This window comes from Paralichthys olivaceus, chromosome 5 (genome assembly GCF_024713975.1).
Source record: "Paralichthys olivaceus isolate ysfri-2021 chromosome 5, ASM2471397v2, whole genome shotgun sequence".
In the NCBI taxonomy this organism is placed as follows: domain Eukaryota; kingdom Metazoa; phylum Chordata; class Actinopteri; order Pleuronectiformes; family Paralichthyidae; genus Paralichthys; species Paralichthys olivaceus.
In genome coordinates, this window is record NC_091097.1 from 3,996,801 (window position 1) to 4,011,676 (window position 14,876).

At 40.4% G+C, this 14,876-nt stretch overlaps 1 protein-coding gene, 2 long non-coding RNA genes and 1 other non-coding gene across 4 annotated transcripts; 2 read left to right on the plus strand and 2 right to left on the minus strand.

Annotated features, from left to right (window-relative positions):
* Positions 1-1,315: 1,315 nt before the first annotated feature.
* On the minus strand, positions 1,316-5,461 carry LOC109633961 (uncharacterized). The gene is made up of 2 exons (XR_002203026.2): positions 5,305-5,461; positions 1,316-3,337 (listed from the first exon to the last, which is right to left on the minus strand). It is a non-coding gene; the product is annotated as an uncharacterized lncRNA (long non-coding RNA).
* A 559-nt stretch (positions 5,462-6,020) lies between these two features.
* LOC138407685 (uncharacterized) lies at positions 6,021-14,503 on the plus strand. Its single transcript, XR_011241013.1, has 3 exons — positions 6,021-6,311; positions 7,199-7,590; positions 13,494-14,503. It is a non-coding gene; the product is annotated as an uncharacterized lncRNA (long non-coding RNA).
* Positions 6,510-6,581, plus strand: trnat-cgu (transfer RNA threonine (anticodon CGU)). The gene has a single exon. It is a non-coding gene; the product is annotated as a tRNA-Thr (tRNA).
* On the minus strand, positions 10,925-13,141 carry LOC109634124 (C-reactive protein-like). The gene is made up of 4 exons (XM_020094418.2): positions 13,039-13,141; positions 12,862-12,923; positions 12,418-12,625; positions 10,925-11,491 (listed from the first exon to the last, which is right to left on the minus strand). The coding sequence occupies exons 2-4, from the start codon at positions 12,911-12,913 to the stop codon at positions 11,086-11,088; spliced, it is 666 nt and encodes a 221-aa protein (XP_019949977.1). The 5' UTR covers positions 12,914-12,923; positions 13,039-13,141; the 3' UTR covers positions 10,925-11,085.
* Positions 14,504-14,876: the final 373 nt, after the last annotated feature.

Sequence of the window (14,876 nt, forward strand, 5' to 3'; positions counted from 1 at the left end):
TTGGTCTAGCGGACAACTTGACAAATGTAGGGTGACACTTCCACTGTGACTCGTGTTGAAAGAGCCCGCCTTCTCACAGCTCCAGCCAATCACCGTGCTTGTTTGTAAAAGGCTGCGCTCTGATTAGCGGGAATGTTTGTCCGGTCTCAGAGGCGCATTTGCCGCCTGCAGCTTCAGCATGGAGAGCAGCTCTAAATAAGGTCAGGGACCCAAGACTGCAGGAAAACCCACTGCATTACACTGGAGCTCATCAGCGAGGGAATGCTACTTAGTACAATATCAATATATCCAGTACAAGGTGTACAAGGAGGTGGAAACATATAATCCAAATATTAGTGAAATAGCTAAATGGCCAAATGCAATAGCCAAATCACACCAGCTGCAATTTTTTATTTAAGTAAGGAACATGCTTGTTTCGTCCAGGCCCTGCAAAAACCAACATTGGATTTTTTTCTATTCAGTAAAAAGAAATATCTGTCCAAGATAGTTGCAATATGATTTTTATTTTTTGCTTGTTTTTCTATATTGTTCAACCCTCCTCTGGAATGGACCTTCATAAGCCTTGGAATTAACTAAAAAGCAGTAACTTTGCATAAAATATATATATCTATACATACCCGGTTTTTATTTCTACGTATGTATATCTTTTATTTCAATTTAGTCTTGCTTGATTTTTATATTGCTATGTTTATACCTGCTTTTGCTTTTTCACCTCTTTCTCAGGAGCTCGGTGACATTTTAATTTCTCTACGGGATTAATAAAGTATTTCAGATTCTGATTCTGATATTTATAACCATGTTATAGGGGGGCCCTTGGCTACAAATGTCAAATCAGCTGATGATTGGTTAAACACAACTTGTACATGGTAATAACTTCCCCCATTCTGGTTCAAAATGAGCACAGTGTGTTCTGCACATGACTGAACCTGACTCCAAAACATAATGAGGCCAAAAATAGCTCAGGAGCACACAGTTGAACTTACACACTTGAAAAATCAGTATGACTGTTCACTTTTGATTTTTGTCAAAAAGGGAAACCTTGTGATATCGATTAATTGTATTCTTAGTTTACCTGCTGATGAGTCATGTTAATGGTTTACCACTATAATACCAATTAAACTGCATAAATGTGACAATTTTAATTTAGTATTCAATCCGGTTTTCTGTCTCATGATGCTCCACAAGACTTTTTCTCTTTTATAGATTTTCTCCTGCAAACACAATTTCACCTTATTCTCACACTGAATAAAACACAATAGAACAGATTAAAATAAATTTACTGTGAGGAAAAATGTAGCCCACGATGTTCCTCCCATTATTTAACATCATTTAATTTATTTAACTTAAAAACAACTCATTAAAAATGACAGGGAAGTCAAATGTGGAAATTCTAACAAACAAGTGGGAAAAAGCAAAGTTCTGACTTATTATCCAAACATATTCCCTTTAGTAGAATCCATGGTTTGTACAGTAGTGGATGCAGTACAGACAGTAAGCAAGAACAAAGGAACAAGTGATCAATACGTCTGATTAAACACTTTTTTTAAAACAGTGGGAAAAACAAGAGGAAATGACAGACTGGAAACACACACGCCTTTACACACACACACCGCACACACACTCTGCAGTTCCAAAACACATTAGATAGCATAAGAAAAAGAACCATGGAGCAGATTAATTAGTTTCCCAGTGTTTGAATTTAGTGGTAATATTTTCTTATTCTACTGTTATTTTATTGTACAGCACTTTTTTAATGTCCTGTTTTTAAATGTGCTTTAGAAATGAAGTTGGTTTTTAACCTCTCCTGGAACCAGGGTAAATACACCGCAAGTTTAACAGCCGCCACATATTCTCCTCAGCCTCGATCTGCCGACCACCTGCCTGACATGAACTTTTTTCAGACATGAACTCTGGAAAATGTCCAGAAATGTTCTGGGGTTTGTCTTTCACATATGAAAAAAACATATGAAGATAAATCCTACTGTGGAAAGACCAGGTACCTGTGTAGGCCCTTCTATCACCACAAGCTCTTGAATCTCCTCGTCCTTTCAATTTGACCTCTTCGTCTGTGTTTTCTGTATGTGTGGCTCCTGTTTTTCATACTGAGATATTTGTATTCTTCCATAAATATGCCCACTTGCTTGCTGTGAATTTTCCGGTTATTTCCGTGCTGTATTCTCATATAGGCTCACTCGGACATTTTACTGTGGGGCAGGTAGGAACATTTCTAGAAAATGTCTAGAGCTACTAATTCAGACATTTGAGTTCTTACAGCCCCTTCAGAAAATGTCAGGAAAATGTCCAGACTTCAGTGCATGTCTGAAGCAACTATACATATTCGACAAGATGTTTTTTTCTTTAGACACTGCTCAGTGAACTTAAAAGCATCAATAGCTCCAGATAACAGACTTATCTAGTTCCGTCTATCCAAAGTGGATTTCAATATTATTATTATTCGTCTGTATCTGAGGAGAGAACAAAGCAGAGATAACAGAGGCGACTGGACAGAGATAATTAAGTTGTGATGATGACAATGCCAAGAGGATGAAATAATTAAATCAATTCAGACAAATGTATATGTAAAAAAAACCATCATAACTGATTTGTGAACACAAAATAATCACATTGTGATATCAGGGTTAAAAAACGCAGTGGAAACTATTGTCACACTTGGCTTCTGTTAACAAATCAAAGGCTGTAAAATCTCTGGACATTAAATACTTTCAAGCTTGGCAAAGTAAAAGTGCAAAGTTGCCTTGAGAAGCAGCTGTGATTTCTGGTCTGTAGATGACTCAGGCAAGTTTAACATCCAAAAAACACAGACAGACAGACAGACGCAGCTCAACTACCGACAAGTTTTCAGAGACAAGATGTCCTTATGGAGCTATACTCCTCGGTTTAGTTTCTCTTCAGTGCTCCTGACCTCATCTGGGACATCTTCATTGAACACACGTCATCTTCAAGTGTGAACAGCAGCATGAATCAGACTGTCCCTGTGCCAAAATCTGGAAGGAAATTAGCCTAGGTAATGAAAGATATCCCGCGGCAAAACAACATTGACTGGCAGCAGTTGCCCAGGTCGGCAAGGTTTTAGTGTTTTCTCCACAGTATGTACATCATAAGCAGGATGAGGCCTGCAGACAGGGCTGTGATCACAAACTGGTGGATAGAGAGGAGGTTCTCCAGCGTGTGGATCCTCTCCTCCATGGCGCTGGTATGGAAGTAGTCATAGATACCAGCTCCAATGCTCCACAGCGCCCACACGGCATCTAAGACCAGCGGCATGGTGAAGCAGACGTGGGGGGGGGGGCTGAAGATCCGACGTCTCCGTCAAAGGCTGGAACAAGAACATGACACAATTTAATCTAAGGTCAATGTTGAAACATTTGCAGTAGAGTGAAAGTTTAAACTCCCCATTGTGGTGTTGTTGCCAGAATTCTTACTTCCATTAGAGCCATGTCTCGAAAAAAAAGACACTGTCACATCGGACAGAAACTTAAACCAAAAACTTCGTTTAGTCAAGTTCTACAAACTGTCCACAGATTCAATAGGTACAAAGTATTCCTATTTTATTCTTGTTCTATTATTGTATATTTTGTTGCAAATACATATTATATTTACATTTTCATTTATTGTTATTCAGGCCCAGATCGGCTCAGATTCGGGGGGCAATTAGAAATTTGGGGTGGGCACCTTTTCACACAAGAAATTCAACCAAGTCGTGGTATAATAATAATAATAATAATATTAAATTATTATGTTTTATACATGCCATGTACACACTAGTGCAACTAAACTTTTTGATGCCTGGGCGGAAGCAAACATGCAGGTGATGAAGGCGTGAACAGACGATGCCACAATTAAACACTGAAGATTATTGTTGATACAGTTAGCAATAATTGATATTTATTGATATTTATTTATTTCGTTTACAATAATTCTCATTCTGTCACCGCGTTTCTATTCATCATATTTACCTACCAATATAAAAATATAAAGAGTGCAATAATTCATATCTGTCCATTCCTCCCCATAACTGCTGCTAAATTAAGTCTGACATGTATATATCTCATTTAGCACCTTATAATGTTTTATTATTTTATTATAATGTTTATTTTATTTTTTTGCACCTTACAATGCTTACTTAATTTTTTGCACTAGTACTGACATTTGTACTTATTGTTTCATTTGCACTAGTGTATGTTATTGTATTTTTAGTTACTCTTATCTTATTTTATGACACTTGCATGTTGAGTTGCTTGAGGTGCCTGGGATTTAAGATTTTCATTGCCAACATGTACGCAGTATCTGTTGTGCAGATGACAATAAAACCTTTGAACTTTGAGTTGTTATTCATTTAAAATATTTTACAAAACAAGTTCAACGGTTCTCCACTGTGTAGTGTTTTTCATTTTGCTAATGGAGCTTACGTGAAATTGTGTTCACTCATTTGATATGAATAAGCGGTATGACAATTAACAAACTGAATCCTAAATTTCAAAATTAAGGATGTCATCCTTCACCAGAACAAGTGAAACAATCATTCAGTGCTGATTTATACCGAAAGCTCATCTAGCTGAAATCTATTGCGTGTTTATAATTCATTTTTCCAAATGCAAATGAATGTAAGAATCATCCGTAAAAAAATAATTACACTGATGTAAAGAAAATGTTTGTCCTTCAACAATGACCGATCTTGCTGGAATCTCCAGTTTGAATAGCAAAATTTGTGTAAAACCTTAACATGACATCAGGCCGATTACTGATTATCGTTCAGTTCAACAGTAGAAGCTCGATTGCCAGAGAGAATTCGTAGTTTAATGATCATGCTCAAATACTGTACATGAATCTTTAGCTTCAATCATGACAACTGGCAAACAAATCTTCCCACAAGGCCCCTGTACAGCATGTCACGTCATGTTTGATGTGCCATAGAAAAGAGTGGAACACAATGACATGTAAGAAGTATTCATGTTTTCCTGGCATGTTGTGTGAATCATCACTCAAGTTGAATGAATCTGTGGCAGGATTGATGTATGTAGCACGGTTTACATGATCAGTAATGTTCAACAACATAATGTATAATATAAAACAGGAATCACTCATCATTTAGTAATAATGTTGATCAGTGGAGCTGCATCTTCTCGCAGCATCTAAGCTAGCAGGGAAATACAGGTTTTCTCCAAATGTGTTAAAAAAAAACCCATCTGCTAGCTGCTAACGTTAGCTTGTAAACATTCTTTCTTCTCTGACTTCCACCAAGCAAACGCTTATTTTTCACAAAACAACATTCATGTTACTCACAACATTAGCTTCTCTTCGCAAGGTCCGCACACAGTCGCCAACATCCGCAACACGAGCACGAAACTTTCCTATCTGAAGCAACCACCATGTTTCAGTGACGGACTGAAGTCATCCCCTCCGCCCGGAGCCGCTGCAGCTGCTTCCGGGTGGGTCCCTGGGTTGCCAGGTCTGGCGTGATGAAGACCAACCCAATAGAGCTCAACAGCGTGGTTCTCAAAATCCCTTCCAATTCATTTTGTGAAAGAGGTAAACTCTGTTGCAGCCAAATCCAATATAATTGAAGTAACTGATGACCACTTCTTATACCTCCAAATGTGTTTTGTGGACTCAAACACTTCACCCACCCCTCCATCCACATAGAGGTGAGTAGATAATGAGTACATTTTCATTTTTGGGTGAACTATCTCTTTAAGTTCAAGAAGAAGGAGGTTAGTAGAAAGGGATCATTTCAAATGGTTTATGGGATGCCAAGTTCACTCAAAAAAATAATGATCATATTAATTATTACCTTAGCCTATTTTGCATTTTCTAATATTCTTTTTTGCTCTGGATCAAATATTTTATGATCACAGTTCATCTCTTAGCTGGTCGACCTGGTTCCAAATGCACATGAGATATAAACAGTGAAATCCATGTTGTTTGTGCACGTGGAGGAAAAAAAGGGAAGAGAAGGCAAAAAGTATAGCTTGTATTTTATGTGTACATAGGCAGTGGATATACTGCGTTATAACTACTTCACCCCACTGTTGAGCTTGTAGAAAATATAACTATTTCTCTTTACAACAAAATCCCCTAGGAAAGCCTCAGACCTGGCAACCCTGGTGTGTTCCCTCCTCTAGAGTCCCCCTCTCCCGTGCGATGGTCATGACGCTGCGCCAGATTTCCCTTCAGAAGTTGACCCTTTTCCTAACTTGGCCCTCCGTCAAACATATGATTGATAAAACACTGTTTGTAATCAACTATGGCACCTAATGGGAAATTCGGCTCCATTCACTAAATCTGTCCAGGTGAGTTTTGGATGTAGAAACCTATGTGGAAGAGCGATGGCTAATCAAAATAGTAGATGTTATGAATGGAGTTTGGAACTACACACCACACGCCCTGTCGACCGGATGACAGATAATGAGTGGATGGTGCTGAATGTTATATCTGTATGATTATACACTGGGAATAAAAAGATACGCAGAGGCCCATCTACATTACCAGGCGCGGTGGCCAAGTGGTAAGGCGTCGGTCTCGTAAACCGAAGATCGCGGGTTCGAACCCCGTCCGTGCCTGCGGAGCGTGGGAGTGACCATATGTCTTTTCTTGATTGGTTTTATGTGGTGGATTCCACCATTCTTCTTCTCCTGACGACATAGAGGTCGCGTTGACAGATGAAACCAAAGATGAATGAATGTCCTCCCTGTAATCTGAAAATACAGTGAAAGGTTTTCTGTGTAAGAATTAGGTGAAAGGTATTTTTGGCAGAAATTCAACATATAATAATCCTAGTGCTGATTTCACTGGTGTGCTTCATCTAAATTGAATGAATTGTTGTTTTCTTTACCATAGAATGAACACTTATATTTTAAAACTTTATATCTACATGGAGGCGGGGGTCCTCTCTGTGGAGGCCACCATGTTTTTTACCGTCGTCCAAACTGGAAGAAACTAAAACCTTTTGAGTTTTTATGACAACTGAAGTTCACCACAGGTTCTCTTTCATGTTTGGAAGGAGAGGGTGAGGTGAGTGGTGTTCAGTTGCAACATGCAACTTCACTTCTAGATGTCACTAAATTCTACACACTCAACCTTTAACAAGTTATAATACATTTCTCAGAAACATCTACCCCAAAGTATTTTTTGTCACCAAAATATTGTGTTCTTTATTGTGACTTCCACTTGAGGGCAGCCAACACATGTAGTTGGTCCAACACCCTGCGCGTCATCTACTTTGTAGAATTGACCCTGGGAGGATGCTGTTGAAGAGGAAAAGGCTGCTGTATGCAGACATGGGATTTGAGGAAGAACGAACGTGGCTGGAGAGCAAAAGTCTGCCCTGTGGAGTTTGGCTGCAGGGGATCATTGAGACATCCACCATCAGATTGCTCAGAGATCTGGGGATCCTGGGTAAAGCCCTGCATCATGAAACCTCACACAGAACGCTGCATGGCTCTGGATCCGGAAGAAAGATCCCTCTGGGTACGAAGATGCGAGGGACATGCACCTGATCAACCTGTCGTGGGCCTGCCTTAGAAGAGGGTGTCTTGTGATTGAAAGGCTGAAACACCTGGTGACGCTAAGGTAAACAACTGAAGACAAGTCCCAAACATCCACTGGTGGTCACTTATATTCAGTCACATCAATTGGTGGCAGGCATTAATTTAGTGTGGTAGAACATACAAGGGATATTCAGTGTTTAGTTTGAAAGGGCATAGAGGTAATGATGTCTGATCTACTGAGTGGCCACATGGCTTTCATGGTCAGATTTACCTTTAGCCTCAGTGTACCCTCAAGAAGGCCTGTATAGATAGATAGATAGATAGATTCCTTTATTCATCCCCGAAGGGAAATTAAGTCGTCATAGCAGCTGGTATATTTGAATACAATAAAATACAATACAATAGAATAAAATAAAATATTGAGGTAGAAAGAATAAAAACAGAAACACAAAATGAATAGGTAGATAAGATAACGTGCAGTGGCAATATGATGGTAATAGTACTGATGATATGATGGTAATGTTATTGTTAGACAGTATATAAAAATAGTACAGTATATATATATACAGTATATAATATAACATAATATATATTTATAAAGATAGTACTTATACCAATATAATAGCAGTATATAGTCATAATGGCAGCAACAGTATATATAATAATAGTAGTAATAATATAATAATAATAACATGTACACATGTATAAATATGTGTATATAGACTTTTATATACAAAGAATGTACAAAGAGTATGATATAATATGATATGATATATAGTAGAGGTATAAATATAAGTATTTGACTATACAATAGATAATATAATATACTATGAGTGTAAGAATATGTAGACAGAGTGTGCAAAAAGACAATATTATTGTATAAAATGATATATAATATCAATATGGTTTAAATGAACACATATCACACATGATGAGAAGTAAATGTTCCAGTATATGGAGCGGAGTGTTGTACAGGGTACACAGTGCAAGGAGACAGGTATATTTAGTGCAGTTCTGTGATGGTGTCTCTGACAGATGTAGATGAGTTATAGAGGCTTATTGTGGTTGGGAGGAACGCTTTCCTGTATCGTTCCTTAGAGCACTGGGGTTGAATGAGCCTGTGGCTGAAGCTGCTCTTTAGTTTGTCCAGTGTTTTGTGGAGGGGGTGAGAGGGATTGTCCATGATTGCCAGCAGTTTAGCCAGCATCCTGTCCTCCACCACCTCCTCCAGGGTGACAAGCTTAGAGCCAACCACAGACTCTGCTTTACTGATGATTTTGTTCAGTCTGTTGGCGTCCTTTGTCTTGATGCCCACACCCCAGGACACCACAGCAAATAAGATGGTGCTCGCCACAACAGACTAATAGAACATCTGCAGCATCTTGTTGCAGACATTGAAGGACCCGAGCCTCCTCAGGAAGTAAAGCCGGCTCAGGCCCTTCTTGTAGACGGCCTCTGTGTTGGTGGACCAGTCCAGTTTATTGTCCAGTGTGACACCCAGGTACTTGTATGCAGGTACCACCTCCACATCCGTCCCACCGATGCAGACAGGCGAGGGCAGGGGCTTGTTCCTCCTGAAGTCCACCACCATCTCCTTCGTCTTCGCCATGTTGTTCGGAGAAGCAGGGGGGGTTGGAGAACGTGTTCAGCTCGTTCGCACGTCGTTCATTCTCAGCTGCTCCCCCACCTGTCCTCTGGAAGTTGGTGATCTCCTTCATCCCACTCCAGACGTCTCTGGTATTGTTGTCCTCCAGTTTGTGCTCCAGTTTTCTTCTGAAGTTGTCCTTGCTCTCCTTGATGCTGCGCTTTAGCTCCCTTTGTACCCATCTGAGTTCTGCTCTGTCCCGTGATCTAAAGGCCCTCTTCTTCTCGTTGAGAAGGGCCTTCAGGTCGCTTGTTACCCACGGTTTGTTATTTGGGTAACAGCGGACCTCTTTAGTGGGGATGGTGTTGTCTATGCAGAACCCAATGTACTCAGAGACACAGTCAGTCAGGCCATCAATGTCCTCACCATGTGGCTCATACAGAGCATCCCAGTCTGTGGCCTCCAGCGCTCCACGCAGTGTTTCCATGGCTTCAGGAGACCATTTCCTCACTGTTCTCACTTTGACTGGGTGCTGCTGAACCACAGGCTTGTATGATGCTGAGAGCAGGACTAGGTTGTGGTCTGACCTGCCCAGTGGTGGCAGGTTGAGTGTTAAAGGTTGAGTGTGATGAAGGCCCCGGGGTGTTGTGTCTGTAATCCTGCAGTCACAGTGTGGATGACGTCACACGCTGCTTCTGCATTCCCAGATGGAGGAATATAAACACTGATAAACACTGATAAACTCTCTCGGCAAATAATATGGACTTTCTCTTTAACGGTGACGTGCCTGGGGTGACACCACCTGTTGTTCACGAGCACGGCGAGGCCCCCTCCTTTCTTCTTGCCGGTCGCAGTGGTGTCTCTGTCGGCTCAAACCGTCTTGAAGCTGGGAATGGTGACGTTGGAGTCCGGTATCTGCTCGTGTAGCCATGTTTCCGTGAAACACACAATACTGGACTCCCTGTACTCCCTCTGTGTCCTGATGAGCGCTTCCAGTTCGTCCACTTTATTTGCCAGTGACCTCACGTTTCCAGTGATGACTGCAGGGATGAAGGGCTTAAACTTCCCCTTCTCCATCCTCCGTTTAAGCCCCGCTCTGCAGCCCACCGTCTCCTCTTTAGCTCACCGGGATGGTGGGTCTCTCTCCGGCCAAGAGGGTGGTGTGCCTCAGGGCCAACAGCTGGTCGCGGGTGTAAACAATGTATTGAAGTGCGGTTAAAAGTTATAAAAAGTGTCCAATCGGTTGCAAAAGCATCTCGTCATTGTGCGGTACGAAGATGCACAGAGCATTGCAAAAATAAATATAAAAAACAAACAGCAAACGTAATAAAAACACAAAAGACCGACAGTAATACAAGAGCTGCTACGACAGGCTCCCGTTAGTACGGCGCCATTTTTTCCTTTGTATCATTTATTACAAGGCTAAAACACATGATGGCGCTAAGATGGACAACTGAAGTTATGTCCATAACATCCCCTGGTGGCTGCTAACACCTGCTAACATCTACTGGATATTCACCATCTAGTCCTATATTCTAAAAAGATGTAACTTTACTAGCCATATTGTTTTATTGTTGTACTTTTTATTATAGTACATATTACAGTACTTTGGTCAACTCTGCTTGTTTTAAATGTGCTGTATGTTGAAATGGAACATTTTGTTATAAATCTGAAAATCAGTTGGGTGGACATATCATCAATAAGTGATCATCAAATTAGAATCTGAGGTAAGAATGAGGTGATCTGTTAAACATGACAACAACTACTACTGCTACTAACTTCTATATGTTCTTATTTTGACATTTCATGTAATTTATTCCAACACAACAGACATTGTCAAAGTGTTTTTATTAGACTGAATAAAATTGTTGAAATACGAAAGTGACAACAATGGCACTGACATTGGTGCACAGACATACATTTGATCAGCAAGCCTTCTTCTTCACAAAGCTCATACAGGTGTAAAGTGGCTGCATAATTCCAGGATTAAATCTACAGCTCTCGAGGAATAATATCTACCTGCCCGTTGACTTTAAGATCTATGGCTTCCCAGTCGAAAATATTTCCTCTTGCCGTTCTCTTCCCTGCATAAATTTCTTGGATTGTGCTGGCTGGCAGGACAGAGTCCCACAAATTAACGTCAGAGATCTCCCCAACGAAACTCTGTTTGGCATCATATTCGCCCATAAAGGAGTCCGGATCTTGTCCTATAATGACCTTACCCCCGGGGCGGATAGTGTGACCCTTCTTGTAAATCTTGGACAAGCTTTTCCTTCCATCCATGAAGATGGTAGCTGCACCGGATCTGGAGTCCCAGGTGAAGCACAGTTGAGTCTCTAGGGCCCCGATCTGAGGGAGGTCGAATGAAACTCCTTCTCCGCTCAGGTAAAAGGACAATCTGAACACACAGAGGCAAGATTCAGAGTTTCAGAGGAATGAACGTCACACATAAAAATACATTAAAGAAAACATAGTGTGTAGTTTTACAGTATCGTAAGTATTATAATTAGTGTTTACAGTAGCTGTAGCAGTAATAGTAAAAATAAGTAAAAGTATGAATGTGTTTAGTCATGTAATTAGTCGTATTAATTGTAGTGGGAATAGTATTACTGGCCACATGTTACTTTTAGTACTCGTGTTATTTGTAGAACATGTAGTATTAGTAATAGTAGACGTAGTAATAAGAGGAATAGTAATATTGTAAAGCCATCTTTAAGAGATGGCTGACATTAAATAATGAATGTAATAATATTACATTGCATGAGTTTATAGAGTTTTTAAAATAAAAAACAGTAAGTATAAATTTTAAATTATATTTTATAATCACATTATACCTTTTCCCTTTTAACTACATTTTATTTTTTGTTCTATCTCATTTTAAAACAATATTTCTCAATATGTGGGCTCAGTGCTGTTTGATATATATGCTGTGACGTACTAAATTTTGTATTTGTTACAAGGGGGTTTCATGGTCTTCTGACTTATATTTCTTTATTTTTTCTGTGAAATATTATTGTTTTTATCATAATATAGTAGTGGACATTTTAGTTGTTAGTTGTAAGTAGTACTGCAAGAAGTTGTGATTCAATAGTTACTCATCTTTCGTAAAAGTAGTATTAGTACAAGAAGATATACCAGTAATAGCAGCGGTAGAAGTGAAGATATTGTCAGTTGAAGTAGTATATTTAGCAGTAGTATAGTTTTAAGTGAAGTATTGTTACTGGATAAAGTGGTGTGAGAAGTAACTGTTGTAGTCTTGGTAGTATTAAAGTACTAACACATGTGTTAAGAGTGGAAGAGTAGCACCAACAGTCTGCACTGTACCTGCCATCCAGCTCACGCCACACGTTCAGCTCATCATAGTATTGTGTCCTGTACGCAAACAGGATGACCTCTCGCTCCCCTTTGAGCTCCGTGGCCACACGCATGCACAGAGTGAAGGCATTCAGGTTCAGGGGCTTCATAGGGACCATCTCAACAAAACTGTTACTGCTCTCAGTCTGGAACACCATGGTCTTAATGATGACGCTCCCTGAGAGACCAGAGGTTTGTCGAGGAGTTATGAAAGCAAACATTATCTAGGCCCAATAAGTAAAAATCCTGCAAAGGTCTATAATAATCACTGTTACTCAAATGTTTTACAACTTGAAAAATAGAAATAGGAAAAGCCTGTCCTAAACAGTGGTCCTGATCTGTAAATGCCTCAGTTACTGTAAATATTTCATTGCACTGAACACACAAATCATATAGGTCATTAATTAATATTACTGGTCAACACTGCAGAGATGGCAATGAGAAAAGCGACGACTGGAAGTCTCATCTTGTCAGATCTGCAGAAAGAAAGACAATTTACTCATTGACTCATTCAGCTTCTCTTCATGCATCATGTACTGCAGTTAAAACAATATGCACTGACGATGAGAAGAAATAAAGCTTGAGACATACATGTTGCTGTTGCCCAGGTAAAGAGAAAGTGAACAAGATGTATAATCTCAACAAGGCTTTTTAAAGTTGTGTGCTCCTTCCACCAGACATTCTTATGTACTGAGCTGGGATCAATGATTGTGACTGTTTGTTTGCATTCAATCATGTAAGAGTTCAGAGGTAGCTTTTCCAGTGAAATGTGCCTGAATCCATTAGAAGAACACAAAGTTCAGAGGGGAACAACCGAGCGGTGCTCACTGGACAATATTCAGCCTTTTAGTTCGACAAGAACCAGGAAAACAAACAACATGTTAAGTCATGTTAATGTAGAGAATAATCCAAAAGCCTATGGATAAGTCCCATTGGTTTCTGGAGGTAGAACCTCATCGCCCTGAGGCCAGCATCCACGAAGCCTACAAAATATATTATCCACTCTGTGGATGAGCAGTTGTAAAATATTTTTTTCTTGTTCACAGGATGATTCAGTGGAAAGAAGGAGAGAGGTCACTATCAGTTGTCTGGTGGCATACCTCCGAGAAAAGGATAGACTCGCTCAACCTCAGCTATCCAAAAGAACTGATCAAAACATTTAGTTTAACACCCCCCCCATTTTTGTTTTATCCTTTGGGTGTTGAAAATGTGCTTTGCATATTAAGCTCATAATTAATATCATTTCTGCATGATGAACAGGGGAACTGTTTTACCTCAATGTTGGGGAGGAGGCGGGGCTGACGCTGTGTTTCCTCTTATGTTGTCTTCCTGCTCTATCGTGTGGCAGGACAACCTGTGGTAGCTTCACTCGTCATAAAAACTCTTAAGGTTTTAGTTTGTCTAGTTTGGTCTACAGTAAAAAACCTGGCTGCCTCCGCAGAGAGGACCCGCTCCTGATGTAAATGTTAGGTATCACGATCACGATCCATCACCATTATCCATGATCAGGATCCACTATCAGGATCCACGATCCACCACCATAATCACGATCCATCACCACTATGATCCACCATCAAGCTCCATCACCACTATGATCCACCATCAAGCTCCATCACCACTATGATCCACCATCAAGATCCATCACCACTATGATCCACCATCAAGATCCATCACCACTATGATCCACCATCACGATCCATCACCACTATGATCCACCATCAAGCTCCATCACCACTATGATCCACCATCACGATCCATCACTACTATGATCCACCATCAAGCTCCATCACCACTATGATCCACCATCAAGATCCCTCACCACCATGATCACGATCCGTCACCACTATGATCCACCATCACGATCCATCACCACTATGATCCACCATCACGATCCATCACCACTATGATCCACCATCAAGATCCATCACCACTATGATCCACCATCACGATCCATCACCACTATGATCCACCATCAAGATCCATCACCACTATGATCCACCATCAAGATCCATCACCACTATGATCCACCATCACGATCCATCACCACTATGATCCACCATCAAGCTCCATCACCACTATGAGCCACCATCAAGATCCATCACCACTATGATCCACCATCACGATCCATCACCACTATGATCCACCATCACGATCCATCACTACTATGATCCACCATCACGATCCATCACCACTATGATCCACCATCACGATCCATCACTACTATGATCCACCATCACGATCCATCACCACTATGATTCACCATCAAGATCCATCACCACTATGATCCACCATCACGATCCATCACTACTATGATCCACCATCACGATCCATCACCACTATGATCCAGCCTCACGATCCATCACCACTATGATCCACCATCAAGATCCCTCACCACCATGATCACGATCCGTCACCACTATGATCCACCA

What these genes read in the sequence shown, in the direction of transcription:
- LOC109634124 (XM_020094418.2), bottom strand. Translation starts at nt 12,913, where the DNA reads ATGAGACTTCCAGTCGTCGCTTTTCTCATTGCCATCTCTGCAGTGTTG. An exon ending in CATCTCTGCAGTGTTGACCA is followed by an intron (nt 12,626 to 12,861) that starts GTAATATTAATT and finishes CTGGTCTCTCAG; the next exon opens with GGAGCGTCATCATTAAGACC. An exon ending in TGGCGTGAGCTGGATGGCAG is followed by an intron (nt 11,492 to 12,417) that starts GTACAGTGCAGA and finishes CTGTGTGTTCAG; the next exon opens with ATTGTCCTTTTACCTGAGCG.